General features: G+C 41.8%; 1 protein-coding gene across 1 annotated transcript in view; it reads right to left on the bottom strand.

Annotated features, from left to right (window-relative positions):
* Positions 1–15948, bottom strand: part of LOC138287954 (cytochrome P450 1A4-like) — a 167859-nt gene that overhangs the window by 122537 nt on the left and 29374 nt on the right. Inside the window, exon 3 of the mRNA XM_069228995.1 lies at positions 10644–11475. Coding sequence (XP_069085096.1) covers positions 10644–11459 — 816 coding nt within the window. The 5' untranslated portion in view covers positions 11460–11475. The remainder of the gene's footprint in view (positions 1–10643; positions 11476–15948) is intronic.

The raw sequence follows: 15948 nt of genomic DNA, 5'->3' as shown, positions 1-15948 counted from the left end.
AAAGGTATGTACTGTTTGTGGATTAATCCCAGTAGCCAATTGGTATCCAGCAGGCACTGGTGGTGCTAGACACGCTGGTGTTGTATTCAATGTGCGCATTACGAACTGAATTAGTCGTATGTATATTGTTACTAATTTAAAATATAAATCTTGCAGGTCTACTGCCTGCATGTTTTGTATGTCCGGGTGAGGTGTATATGTGTCGAACATGGGCCACGTAGGTCCGTCATTGCCTAAAGGACCTAACCTCATGCGTTGTATCACATGTGGTAGGGCACCTTCGAACCAGTTCTGATGTTCCTGGTATGAGAGTGGAATTTCATGATACTGGTATGCTTGGTACCGTGGAGGTACGTTCGCTATTGTATATGTGTGGAATGTAACTGATCTATTGTCTTCCTCAAGAAATGTGACACAGGAGTAAAATGTTTCTGTTGGGTATGCTTCATTAGCTTCTACTATGAAAGTGACATCCCCGCCCTCATCTGTTAAGCCATGCGCTACTAAATGTAATGTTAATGCTTGTCTAGCATTCTCAGGAATGTCTATGGCGTTAGCCATGTTTAAAAAATGGGTGAAGAGATGGAACACCAAGTGGGGAGTATAATTCCTTTCCTGAGTTTAAGCTTGAACAACCTACAGCCTAATTAGGTAATCCCTATTCATCTGAGGATTTTCCCTAGGACCACGGACGTCTCTGTTTAATGGTACTTAGGGTACCTGTAGTGTATGAGACTGTGATACTCGGGACATCACTTGATCTCCGTAGTGTGTGATGTGTCCTAATAAACCAGTATATAGGCCTAACCTCTAACCCAGATTAGAGCTAGGTGTGTTAAACCTCAATCTGCCAATGCCATGTTCATGAGGAGAGCCCCTAACCCTTGTTACCTTGGAATGAGGTGTCGGGCTCAGACTCCGTGGTAACACATAGGTTGGGTCAGTGTCAAGGCGACATGTTGCAACGATAGCAGCGATGGCATCTAGCCGGAATCCCTCTACCTATCTGATAAAGTGAGAAATATATATACAGATCTGCCCATACCCCTGATGTTGGTTTGTTCCAAAACAATAGATAACAAGGCGTGCTTGGGACTGTATTTGGTGTAAACATTCCCTTGACAGCGTGAAGAGGGAAAGTCCCTAACGCGGACACCTCTAGTTTGTTTGTATTTGTCGCCTGGTCTTGACACCTTAGCACGGTGGCACTGATAAGGGAAATCATAACATGGGCCTAAGTCACAACAAGGCAGCCTTTTTAAAAGAATTAATTTAATAAGTGTGCTAGAACAGAGCAGGCTAAGTAGGCTAAAAGTCACTAGGTGACGGGAGCACAAGTTCCGCAAGCCAACAGCTAAGCTAACTCCTGTATCCCATTGAAAACAAACTAGGATTCACTACAACCTGGTCAGTATAGTGGAAAATCACAATTTAATTCTCTAAGCAGCCATTTTATTAATTTCCTAAGAAATGCAGCTTGACATGTGGCTGTGCAGCTAGGCCAAGACCTCGCTAAGTTAAGGCCTACGATTAATAAAGCTAATACATAGGGGGTCATTCTGACCCTGGCGGTCATGGACCGGCAGGGCCAACGACTGCGGAAGCACCGCCAACAGGCTGGCGGTGCTTCCTTGGGCATTCTGCCGCGGTCAGAAAAGGGAAGCTGGCGGTTTCCCGCAGGCTTCCCGCTGCCCCAGGGAATCCTCCACGGCGGCGCTGCAAGCAGCGCCGCCATGGGGATTCCGACCCCCTTCCCGCCAGCCTGGTTCTGGCGGTTTTCACCGCCAGAACCTGGCTGGCGGGAACGGGTGTCGTGGGGCCCCTGGAGGCCCCTGCAGTGCCCATGCCACTGGCATGGGCAGTGCAGGGGCCCCCTAACAGGGCCCCACATAGATTTTCAGTGTCTGCGTGGCAGACACTGAAAATCGTGACGGGTGAAACTGCACCCGTCGCACCCCTTCCACTCCGCCGGCTCCATTCGGAGCCGGCATCCTCGTGGAAGGGGGTTTCCCGCTGGGCGGGCGGGCGGCCTTCTGGCGGTCGCCCGCCAGCCCAGCGGGAAACTCAGAATGACCGCCGCGGTCTTTTGACCGCGGTACGGTCTTCTGGCGGTTCCCGCCGGGGTCAGAATGACCCCCATAATGCCTAACCCTCGACATGACATATTACTACATTATTAAAACATAAGCTCAATATTTCATATTAATAAGCCATTAGTAAGCACACAGTGAACATTGGCAGCCACTCAGGTAGTCGCACCTTCAAATGCGTGCATTATTTTTCTCTACGTTAATTCATTTTCTATGCAAATTCAACACTCAGAATACATGAATTAGTGAATTCAGCATTAACAGCACCCCCATCACGGCTACAGAAATCAACTCGGCTATAGATCAACTGGCTGAGGTTGGAATTCCTGGAGCAAATGGCCTACCAGCTGACATGTATGCTACCTGTAAACCATGATTAGCCTCTAAATTACTTCACATGTTTAAGAAAGTGCTTGAGAGAGGACTGCTTCCCTAGTAGACTAGAAAAGCAGTGACAGTAGTACTCTTCAAGCCTGAAAGATGCCTCTTTCCACATGCAGCAATAGTCTACCTAGAAATAGAGGTGGTCTTTGATACCCAATTGTGTACCTACCCCTTCTGGGTGCTTAGATGGTTCAGACTAGGCCAAACATAATTGACTAAATTTGTTTACTGTACATCCAACATTTTTCTGGGGTATTTACAGGTGAAACAATCGCATCACAGTGGCCAATGCAAAGAGGCACTCAACAGGGTTGCCCTTTGTCTTCCCTGCTGCTCACCAGGCCATGGAGCTATTGGATTGCATTCTGAGGTATGGGGCACTGGATTGGGAGATAAAGCTTACACACAACACCCACATGATTTCTTTATATGCAAACAACACTCCCCTATATCTCCATGATCCCCCAAGTAGTCAATCCGGAATAATGAAGGCTATGGAAATCTTTGGAAATATCTTGATGTTATGCATAAACTAGGAGAAATAATTTCAGTCTAAATACTGACCATAATTAAAAGAGCAAACAAGATCATTTTTGTACTGGAATCGTGTCACATCTCTGTACTTGGAAATACAGATATATCACATAAACGACTATAACAACATTGAAAAGGTAATGACAGCCGCAAAACAATCAGTTTTGTTCTGATATAGACTCCCCCTTCCACCAATGGGCATGATAGAAATTATGAAGATGGTGATCAGACGCAGAATACTCTACTTTTTTATGCCACTGACGATCATACTCATCGATTGATCCTCTAGAAAGCTTTGGAGCCTGAAGACTGGACTCTTGAGGAGGACTGTCCAGAAATGACTGGCAAAAGTGAAAGCGATGCATCCATTAGACAAAGGTGGTACAAAGCTTATTAATCATGTACTCAGTTTTGTGGCCTACGCATTGCTTTGAAAACTGAAGTGACTATGAAGGGGCCAAACCGAGAGCAGCACAATGGGATGTTTCACTGCAAGAGACCCTTTTCGAGACTTTGAAGTTGATAGTGCTAGAGTTCAAAGCACTTTTTACAGCGCACCAGTGCGGGGTTAGATAAACTCAAAAAACTGGGGGAAGTTGTACTAGACACTCTAGAATTGTATTTAAGGTGCCAATCTCTATTTTTAACTCCCAAATTCCTCAAATCCTTTTAATATACAGGTTATGTAGACACATGTTACAATATTTCATGCAAAGCTGGCCACTATCATGTATAGAATTACCTCAGCAGTCAAAGAATGGTGGGAGGTAGTGATGGACAAGGAGCTCACTGACAAGAAGGGCTGGCCTTAGGGCACTGGGACCCATGCAGCTGCAATGGACGCTGACCTGGAAGGGGGTCAATAACTTAGGGGTGGTGTGTTTAGCAATAACTTATGATTTAAAAACACACCTTGTGCGTCCGGCTTTAGGCAACCATAAAAATGCCAAGATAACTCTTGTGATTAATGTTTCTGCTAGAAAGCGAGATCAGGAGTTTTGTCTGGTGATAGTTTTGACTCTCCATAAAGTAGCGCAGAGGGTTAATATTCGTCCTGTAAAAAACAGATCTGTATTTTATGTGGATGCCTGAATGGATTAGTAAAGCCAGCCCTTACCAGTGCTTTAAAAAAAATGAAATGTTTAAATGTATGTGAAAGAGGGCTACGGAGAGGAGGGGGACTTTTGCCAGGTGGTAGTGAGGGAATCAGAGGAAGGGGTGCCAAAAAAGATTGTTGCACCGGGCGCAACCAGCGCTAAAGCCAACCCTGCTGACAAGACATTGAATGCAGTCTTGGGGTACACTGAGGCAGTGAATAGAAATCCTTGATTTCGATACACACAAATTAACTACCTCCAGCAGACCAATTATTTCCCCAGTACAATGAAGAGGATGTACCAAGGTGTGTTACACTCTTGTCCGAGGTGTAGAGGATCTCCAGCCAATTTATATCAAATGGTGTGGGTATGCCAGGTAATTAAATGGTTTTGATAGTCGGTGGTGGATGTGGTTGAAAAAGTGAAAGAAAAACGGATTAAGCTCTGCCCACTAGCATGTCTTTTGGGTCATATACCAAGATACAAGAGCACACAACAACTATTCAGATTTATAGACCTAGCACTGGTACTTGTGAAGTGTACTATAGCTTTGCAGTGGGAGGCATGTGATGCACCTAGTGTCAACACAAGGATCAAATATGTAAATAAATGGATTACAGTAGAACTGATGGTCCTACTGAAATAGTGTTGGCCATGGTCTAGCACCACAGCCCTTGATAACTGGGACACCATTTTACTGGCACTGATGGTCAAATTTGATGGACACCCGCTGTGAACAACATGATGCTCTTGTAATACTATGTTGGCATATGTTCACCATTGGTTCCAGTGTTATCTGTTTTTCTTTAGCTTGTCTAAACCACTGAAGGAGATATAAGGTCGTGTAGGTGAGAGGGGTGATAGAAAATGGCCAAATGGATAAGTTAAATTTAAAAATGTAGATGTTTCTTTACTTCACTTTAGACAATCTCCTTTATACACTACACATGGTGAATAAGGTATATAGTATGAGTATAACTGAATGGTTGAATATGCTCGTCACACGTCTTTACTTGTTAGTTGCTTCCTTTACAACTACCTAACTTGAATACCATAGTTAATACTACTGTACCCGATTCTGTTTTTAAATTAAAATGCTAATAAAGAGGTATTTAAAAAAAAGAGATTTTAGTTATTTTTAACTAGGTGGATAAGTGAGCATTTATTTAAAGGAGATTGCCATATTGGAAAAAGCTACAACCAAAAGGATTTTGTTGAGCGTATTAGTAGGAAAACCTTTCAGGGACTTGAGGCCTGATTTATATGTTGGCAGAGAGTGACTTTGTTGCTATGGTGAAGGAGTTTCCCCCCACCAATATAGTGGTCCATCCACTAAATTTAGATGTGAGTGGACCTTAAGTTTGGCTTCGGTAGTGACTACTCCATCACCAACCTAGCCAAACTTCTCCCATGGAAAGACCGAGTAAGGGCTGTAGGAGAATTGGCTGTGTGTCCATCTGCCCAGTTAGGATGGGAGGACATATAGCCATTTTAAACTGTCCATCACCACCAGGCAAACTGAAGGACAGTAAAAAAAAACAAATGTTTCCCTCGCCAGGGAGATGACTTCCGTGGTTAGGCAGGCATTATCTTTGTTATTGTCAAAGTGAAAATCTGGTTCTAGGATTTTCTTTTTGAAAATGAAAAAAAAAAATGTTTGGCAGCATGGTTCTGTCATGTTGACGGTGTTCTGGACCAAATAGGTAAATACATTGACAGGACTTGCTGTGGCAGCTGTTCCTACCAGTGCTCTATAAATGTCTAGCAGCTTGACAGTCATTTATAAATCTGGCAATCGTGACCTCTGGTAGGGCAACAGGCCATCGCCCTTGCAGAACAACGGCCTGACTGCCAATACATAAATCAGGCTCACAGTCTTCCAAACAGATTTACACAAATATTCACAAAAACACATCGTTTTACAAGATGGAGGCTAGAGAAAGATTAATTTTGCCAAAGTGACAAACTGATGAATAGATGTCTGTTTCAGAAGTCCTCTTTGAAATATACAATAAAGTATGAATTTCTAACAACAATCAACTGTGCACTTAAACTCACTAGGGACTGGCCTTGCATGAGAGAAGAGCCCATCAAAGTGATCAGTGAGTGCCTGTCAAATATAGGTAGGGGGGAGGCAAGTACTTGCCACCGTCTAAATAAGGGTGTGGAACAATAGCAGAAATAAAGACAGAAAGATGTAACTAACATCCACTAGTGGCAGGGCAAGTATAGGCTGACGAGTAGAATACATTTGAATGAATATCTCTTTAAGTGACATTTCACTCTGTCATTAGTGAAAGTTGAGACATATACCTTTGTGGTATTATATTAGCTGCACTATCTTAGCTGATGTGATGGCTTCAAAAGAGCTCAGTAGAATACTTCAGATGCAGATAGTGCTAATGGCACATCTGTGTGAAACTGAGATGGTAGGTGCAGGAGGGCGGTGGACAACTGTGATCAGAGTAGAACTGGCAAATAGGGCAATAAAGGTAGTGCCCGACGTCCTCGTATGAAAGGTCCATGATGTTTTTGGCTGTCTGTGGTCCTGTTTTATGATCTACTGAGACAGTCTTTTACTGTTGATTTCCTGGTAATAAAATAAATATTGCCTACAGCAAGCACAAATGCACGCAGCCTCCCATATCTTATAAAACAGCTATACAGCGTGTCTTTACAAGATCAAAACTGTTCTGATTCCAAATTTGGGCCACTTTCTTAGCTATCTGATTCACTAATGAGGGCCACTTTTATTTTGGCTCTCGGGCCCATTTTCTGTCCAGTCAGACCCTGGCTGTGGTGTTCCATCGGTGGAAAAATGCCTAGCACTGGGATGTATCAAAATTCATGGAGACTGAAGTAAGCTGATACCTGAGACAAATTTCCGGTTCCCCAAGTTCGATGGAAGGACTGGAAAACTACTGCTAGTTCAGGTGTTTTAATAAAAACTATTAATGAGTGTTTATGTATATTGAATAATAAGTTTATGTAGAAAATGAAACACATTTGAAAATGTGATCACGAAGTATGGCCACCAATGTTAATGAAAAGTACTAATCAATGATTAATACTTATAAAATATTGAATATACACTAGACTAATGCAGTAATATGTCATATTAAGGGTTATGAATTTAGCTTTATTAATTGTAGGCCCTAACTTAGCGATTGTCTTGGCCTATTTTGCCAGGCCTCATGCAAAGCTGTATTTCTTAGTGTTTAATAAAAATGCTGGCCAAGTGAATAAAACTGTGAATGTCTATTGTATTGTTTAAATGTGCTCATAAAGGAAGCTTTTCATGTGAACCGACTGCTAGGAGATGATGTTCTTGCTAATGCAACATTTTATGTGTAATGTGTGTGAGACTGACTTTCCCAGGACAAGAACAATGAAAATACTGACTAGAGTAGAAGCTGCAACAATATTGTTACTGACAAGCCGGATGATGAGGACATTGCAAGACGAACCAATCAACAATATGAGAATGGAGAAATATTAGAATTCATAGATTTGGGATAGTAGTTTTATTGGACAGATTGTGAACATACGATTAACTGATGAATAGGGAATTAGGGGATAGTTTAGGTAACTTTAATATAACAACGCTGCAGAGAGAGAAGACAGCCATTCTGCCCTTGCCTTCATGCAGTCATTCCGCTCATATTTCCCTGACCGGAAGGTTATTACTTTCTCATGCATCTTTACTAGAGACGTGCTTAACTTTAATGCTTAATGACTGCCCTTTTAATTTCTGATGCTGAAGCCTGATGCTTGCTGATGTCCTGAGAACTCTGCTTTGCTGATCCACCCTGAGGATAGGTATATTCTGAACTGTGATGACCATGCATATTTACCATGCCTAACATGCTGATGCTAATCTGACGTTAGCTAAGGATCCCGACTTATCACGACAGAGACTAATGCTTGGTGAATTTCTCTGCTGAACTTCATGTATTTAATTTCATTGACGCAGCTGACTTTGCTATTGATTTCCACAATAACTCCAGAATGTGTTGTAGTTCATGCTTTGATTAGATTGCGTTTCTTCCACCGCTTTGGACAACCAGTGTTGTTTCTGTATGTGTTTCATCTGATTTTGAGATTAATTTACATGATTTTAGCATTGTTAATATAGGGAAAAAAACTTTCAAAACGTTTACTAAAGGTGTGGTTATTCATGACTGAAAGGTCATGGTGCGTGACAATTACTGACTCCATTGATTATTGATTGTATTGATTACTAATGATTGTTGATTATCCTGTATGGATTATTGATTATGTACTGGAGCTATGGTAAGGACATCTTAATTGCTAGTCAAAAGGTTCATCGACCTATTTGTGTCCCCTTGTAATTTTACTTATTAAGGTCTGGTGCGCTAACACTACTGAGGTGGATCGTAGCAGATTTTCACTAATGGGATTGGAGGGCAGTAGTTCCTGTGAAAGGGTTAAGGGTAGAGTTTCCCTGGTCCATGCAATCTTTGATTGGTAAGGAGCATCACTTGTCTTAACAATTACTGGCATTTTGTGTCTTTCTGTTTGAGTGTGAGTGCAAGCAACAAATTAACAATGCTAACATTCAGCCCCTGTAACAAAGCTGGCTGAAGTTTGAGGCAGAAAATTCATAAGGTGAACCAGTGTAAGTCAAACATTGCAAAAACTCTTCTAAAATTGACAAAATTCCTTTGTGCTTGGCTAAATTATGAACAGCACAGACTATTTTACATTAAAACGTATTACTATAGATACTATACAAAGTAGTTCACTTTCTGAATGTCACATACATTTTTTCCAGAACTGAAATTTTAGGCCACAGTGAGATGCCACTGACAAATTTCTAAACCAACATTCACATTTTGTGATACCTCTAAAATTAGTTTATTATGTGCCAAAAAACGATATTTAACAATAATGTGCAGGTTATAATGCAGCAGGCACTGGAAGAAAGATGTTTCTTTTATGTCAAGCACAAATAGAAAACAATTGTTCTGAATTCAAAAGGATAAGGGTAATTGGGATAATATTGACGCACGACCGAATATCTAGATGTTCTGTGCAGCAAAATATTAGAAAACAGTCAGAAGTCACCACAGATTGCATGTGCCACACCGAGGAGATCAACCCGAGTCAACTGCTGTCCTAAATGTCAAGCTGAACGTGCTGACTTTATACACCTAATCTGGACATGTCCTATGGTCCAAGCATACTGGACTAAATTCTCGACACTCACAGCTGCCATGACGGAGACTCCACTTCCCCTTCGCCCTCGCTTGGCTCTCCTGGGACACATCAAAAACATTCTACCGGATACATAATGGTTGACTGCCATTGAACTGTTGCTTGCTAAACGACGTTTAGTGATGCACTGGGGCAGTAGATTTCCTCTGAAGGATACAGACTGACTGCATGACATGATTTATTGGGACTCTACTAGTGAGGTATACCCGGCGCTGTGTCCTCCGAAGTCACGACCTATAGACATATATAGGTCTGTGGAGCTATCTGCTCTCCATGACAGCATACGCTGATATTTGATTATGTTTGTTTTTTGCATTTGCTGATATTCGATTATGTTTGTTCTCCTCTTGTGTACCACTGGATGCACCATCTATGCTTTCATGACTATTACCTTCCTATTGCATGCAATAGCTTGCTCATTAACCCTGCCGCCCGCTGTGATGTGTTGCATCTCTTCTTTTTCACTGAACTATGCCACTGAAAAGATGCTTTCTTTTTATTTTATTTTTTTTTATTTTATTTTTTATATTATTGTATTTACGTACTGTTTGAAAATGATAAACAAATATTAAAAAATCAGTCAGATGTTATCTAAATGAGTTGCAAAACAATAGAAAGAACCCCTATTCAAAAATGTCTCTTAACAGGAGCCCAACAAACTCACAACTTAGAATACCTACTCGCTGTAGCTTGAGTCATTTCTGTTATGAAACAATTGTCCATAAAATGTCCTTCCTATACACAAACCAATGAATTCCATGTGACATTTTTCTTCACTTTTTCCTTTGGCATGTGCTTCGTCTACTGGATCATCCACCATAAAACTTCATCAGGGCTTTGCTAAGAGTCGTGTAATCCCAACATCCACTTATTTCAAATATTCATTTGACTAAACGTCCTAAATAACACTCAACCTGTAATCAAAATGTTCCAAAGCCAGTCACAAATTTCGTAATGATATCCCCTTTAATATCCATAATGTGCCGTTCATTAATGGTTCTAATTCAAATTATCCTTAGAGAAAGGGTGTACCATAGAATCCCAAGGTTCAGCTTGCACATGGTTTTGACACCAAAGCAGACATGCAGTTGTGTGCAGCCATTTAAATGTTTTAGAACACCATTGCACTTGATGGTGGGGGATGATGATAGCAGGAGGCGACAGTGAATTTAAAAGTTGGATTGAAGAGATAGAGAGTGCTGAAAATGAGAGATAGTGAAATGAGAATTGCGGAACTGTGCTTCTAGAACAGAAGAGCAGACATTGTTTGGAGGTTAAAAGGTAAATGGGTAGTTCTTACCTTGTCAAAAGTTGAATAATGTTCCTTTACACATTTGGCAATGAAATTGTTGAGGTTTGTATAAAAAACACGTGCCAATTTAGCACCAGGAAGGGGGAGGTAGCGCAATCCAGGTATGTAATCTGCAGGATAGGTGGCACTTGCAGCTTTTAGCAAATCAGAATTTATCTTGAGTAGGTGAATAAATTCTGCGTCATTATGGTCATACCTTTTGCCAAAGCAAAGGGCACAGACAACATTGCCAACTGCACTTACAATAGAACTGAATGGATTGAAACTCTTGTTCTTAGGTGACAGTTCTAAAAACCGCTTTACTAGTTCAGAAGCTTCATCAGAGACATGTTCTTCAAGAAGGCAAGAAAAAGTGGACGATTTTGCTTCGGACTTTGCTAAACTTCTTAGAGAATTCTTGGCAATTTTTTTTTGAACTTTCCAACTTTCGCCAACGTTTTCCGAGAAGCTCATACTTTTCCCATCGGCAAAGAAGGAAAAGATTATCATTTTTGGCCTGCCTGCAAAGGTGTCTCCTTTTTTCAGTAGTGCCTCTTTCACAGTCTCGAAGCCGCTGAGAACTACAACTGGTACAAACCCTAGTTTAAGTTTCATTACATCTCCGTACGAGGCCCTCATTTGAGTAAGTGATAGATGCGAATTCTCTCCAAGCTGGAACAGATTTCCCACAAATGGCCACCCCCATGGTCCTGGAGGAGATGGATGCTTCCTGTTTATGCCTTCCATGAATTTTACGAAGAGAAAAATAATCACCATGGCAAGAAGGGCATAGGTTACCCCTGATGATGAAACTTCAAGAGCCATGTATGCGAGAGAGGACCTGAAACATAAGATGGTGCTTTTTAAATTAATACTATTTAAAATGATTCTATATACAATATGTTTTGCATAGAATGTTTATTAGTTAACATTTAATGTACAAAACACATTAACATTTCCATTCTGACGATATGTATTATGTGCTGTCAGAACAGACCAGTTCCCATAAACAAAACTGCAACCATTGAAGCAAGGGAAATTGTATTGGGATTTATATCCACTCGCTCTCTCGCCCTCTCTCGCTCCCCCACCATTTTTCAGGTCTCGCAGACGTTTTTATGTGGCCTGTGTCAAAAACAGGATGTGGAGCTAACGGAACACCACCTCTGTTTTTGCCAGCTATTAGGATCAGCTGATTCTAAAATCCAGATTATGAGATAGAAGGATTTAGGTGTAGTTATTCTGTGTGTCTGGAAATAACATTTCTGTCCAGTATTCCTACAGATACGTCCGTCTTTTCTGAGTTTTTGTCTCAGGGATGGGGAATAACATAAGGACCCAGCACCAGAGAAACATGCCCAGAATTACTGGTTTGAAACTAGCACGTTGGGTTCTCATTCTGGTGTCAAAGAAGTTCCCATTTACAAACCTATCTAGAAAGCAGTACATGGGAGTGGGGGGATGTCCAAGAGATAGACAGAAAGGCATCAGGATCTAGGAGAAACGTGATCTGGCAGGAGGGAAATTCTTGTGCAGTAGGAGACGGTTGGGCGGGGGCTGGGCTGATCTTGAAGCTCATGGCTTCTGAGACTTTTCTGGTCACATTTGCCAGCTGGCAAAAGCAGGCCCAGTGTTCCCCTGCTTGTAAAATCCTGGTGCGGGAACACTGGATCAGTTACAATTGGGCAAAACAGTAGCTCACCCGAGGATACCATTCCACCCAACTTGTTTTCAGGGTCTACTTATAAAAATTCATGACAGCTCCTCTATCTGGCACCATCTACTAACACTGGTATGTAAGCTGCTTCATTACTACTAAAGAAGTCACGCTTCATTTAAAAATAAGGTCTATACATACATTTTGATATATATATATATATATATATATATATATATATATATATACATATATATATATTTATATAAAACATGGACAACATGGTTGCTTGGCGTTGTTAGATCCCGCAAGAAGGATGCATCATGCATTGGCAGTTGCAAGGGGCTGTGGATAGTGATGCGAGGTCCTGTGTAGGAGATGCATCATACAGCAACGTTTTTGATGAAGCTGTCAGCAAATTTTGCGATACGAGGACCAGCGCTGTCATCGAGAATGCCATTGATGAAGAATTTTGAGGTGAAGTCATGCAGCAGTGGTTCCAAGAAGCAGTGGGTCACGATGCTAGGTCCTGCATCAGTAATGCGTTGTGCAATAGTGGTTCCAATGCAGAGCTGTGAGGAGATGTGTCGCACTGCATAATTTCTGCCCAAGAGAGCCCAGCTGGCAGAGCACCTATAGCCCTGCTTCCAAGGGTCCAGGACTAGGGTGGCTGAGTTCAAGATGGTTAGAGCCTTTTCTGTCCCTCAGGTTCAGATTAGGAGGCCAGCCAACTAGCCCTTGGAGTCACTCTTTCGGTCCTGGGTTCAAGATGCAAGTCCAGTCTTTCTCATTGAGCAGGGGGGCTGCAAGGTAGCAGTCCTTGCAGAGCAGCACAGTTGTCCTTCAAAGTCTTTCACAGGTCCAGAGGTGTTCTGAAAAGTTGGGTCTCAGGATCTAATATTTATAGTTGGTGCCAGCTTTGGAGAAGGAGAGGTTTCTAGATGTTTCGACCCCAGGGGTGTTTAGAAATTCCTGTTTCCCTGATCTGCCCCAGGCAGGGACCACAATAGACTTTGTGAAACCTTTTGAGAGTGTGCAAGTGTGATATGTGACAACTCCGCACCCCCATCAAGTCAGAGACGGCGTATCCTACCAACACCTATTTTCCCCTTGTCTCATTGTCTGGGAGCAATACACAAAGACAAACTGCCAGCTTTACATAGTAATGTGTCTTAATATACAGGCAGCAGGCTCCAAATGGTAAGGACAAGAAAATGCCAACTTTCTAAAAGCGGTGTTTTTTTAACATTGACTTAATATCAGACTTAACCATTAAAGAAAGTTTTAAATTACAATTGCTTAGACACCAAACTTGACATCCCAAGCTGCTCACAATTCCAAGTTATCATTTATTAAATGTAAATGTTGTCCTAGGCCTTGCAGAAGTGAAAAACGAATATAAGAGTTTTACACTACTAGAACATGGAAAACTTCAAAGTACATGTTCAAGTTTTTAAAAACACCGCACCCTGCTGTCTGGGTTATAAAGGGCCTTCCCTAGGGGTGACTTACATGTATTAAAAAGGGAGGTTTAGACCTAGCAAGATGTTTATCCTGTCAGGTTGAAATTGCAGTTTAAAACTACACACACGTTTGACAGGCTACTTAAGTGGGTGTCAAACTTAGTGCTGCTAGCCCACTAGTAGCATTTAATTTACAAACAAAGCCTGGGTACACACAGTACCAATTTACTAGGAACTTATAAGCAAATTAAATGTGCCAATTGGATGTAGGCCAATGTTACCATGTATTATGAACTGAGCACATGCACTTTACTGGTGGCTAGTAGGGGTAACGTACACAGAGTCCAAAGGCCAACAAAAACAACATTAGCAAAAACAAATAAAGGGGTAAGGAAAAAAGCTTGGGGGAAGATCACCCTAAGGCTGACAGGTCTAACACCAACATTCATGAGATAAGACACTGTATAGTTGTGAATGGCTGTATAAGTTATTTAATGCAAATCATATCAGCTTAGAGTGAACTAGTACACGGACCATTTGTGTTAATTTTGTCAGTCAACCAAAAGGGAGAGTTTATCGACTTTTCAACCCTGTCTGATTGTTAGGGTCTCTCCAGGAACTGTCACCTGACTACCACGCCACCTCAATTGGCAATACAATTTCTGAATTCAAGAAAATATCTGCTCAATAGACAATTTCATACCAGAATGGTGCAAGCCTTCCGCTGCGCTGCCATTCTCAATGTGCAAGCTAAATGTTTTCACTGGTCAGGATGAAATCGTCTTTTAAACAGATATTTTCCTAAATTTAAGAATGTTTTCAGTGCACTTTGGCACTGTGGACTTAAGCCATGAGTGATAGTTAAAGAACTGAGCATATGACTTGGAGATCTAGGAAAGGATTCCTGATTTACTACACGAACCCAACTACCACACATAACTTACTTTCGAAAATCAACTAATACATTTTAGTCTAAAAGAAACTAGTGACTCGATTTCCTTTCTCAATTAACTCCTTGTGACAAAGGTGTAAAATGGTCTGTAGAACAGATAAGCAAAGGATTGTTTTTTTAATCTCTCCAGAATGCAAGTGCAGGAAGCTCGCTCTTTATATAGTGGACCACAAAGAGGTATACTGTGTGAAGAGTCCTGGCGAACCCTAGAGGAACTACAGAGGCACAAGTGACACCCCAAATGCTCTCTTTTGTGTTAATGTTGGCGAGCAGTTAGGCATATCAGAGGGTAGTGCTAAACGTGTATTACACACACAAAGGCAATACGTGAGACGCACACCCAATAAAGAAATCCGATACCAATTTATAAAAATAACATGTACTTTTATATAAATTTAGGCCCATATTTATGGATGGTTAGCATTAATTTAGCGCTATTTATTTTGGCACTAAAGCGTCGCTAACCTAACTCCGTATTTATATTTTGACGCTAGAACTGTCAAGCATCAAAATATAGGAGTTAGCGCCATATTTAGGATGTGCAAAACCACCTTACATCAATGAGATGTAAGGTAGGCGTTCCTGTCCTAAACACAACACTAACCCCCTAGCACCATATTTATCTCCAGGCGCAGAAACGACGTGCAAAAAGGAGGTGGGCCTAAATAGAGGCTAAGCCTGCTTAGCGCCATTATTTAACGCCTGGGTCAGACCAGGCTTTAGGGTGCAGGTAGGCCAATTTCTATGGCTAAACACCATGGAATGGGCACAAAGATGCCTACCCCAAGCTCCAGGAACACCACCACCCACACTACAGGGACACTACAGGGGGGCCCTCCTCCCAGGTAAGTTTAGGTACGTATAATTCTTTTTTGTAAGTGCCTTTGGGGTCCCTTTCATGGGGCGCCCTGCCTGGCACTGGGTATGTTGGGCTTGCTCAGGGGACACTAGTCCCGTGTGGTGGGTATTGGGGTGGTGGGTATGACTCCTGTCTACTCTTAGACAGGAGTCATTTTTAGGTGCTTGGGAGTCAATAAATGATGGTAGGCTGGTTAGTGGCATATTTTTTGCGACTAACCAGTCTAACGTCATTTCAGAGCCACTAGTGCCATTTTCCCTTACGCCATGCCTGACCAGCTAGCGTCTTTTTTTAGACGCTAGCTATTCCTTAGCGCAAACTTGCATCGTTCTATAAATATGGCGCAAAGATGGCTCTAAGGAATGGCGTTAGCCGGTGTTAAG

This window comes from Pleurodeles waltl, chromosome 1_1, assembly GCF_031143425.1.
Source record: "Pleurodeles waltl isolate 20211129_DDA chromosome 1_1, aPleWal1.hap1.20221129, whole genome shotgun sequence".
In the NCBI taxonomy this organism is placed as follows: Eukaryota; Metazoa; Chordata; class Amphibia; order Caudata; family Salamandridae; genus Pleurodeles; species Pleurodeles waltl.
Note: the sequence above shows the minus strand (reverse complement) of the source record. Positions and strands in the feature narration are given on the sequence as shown.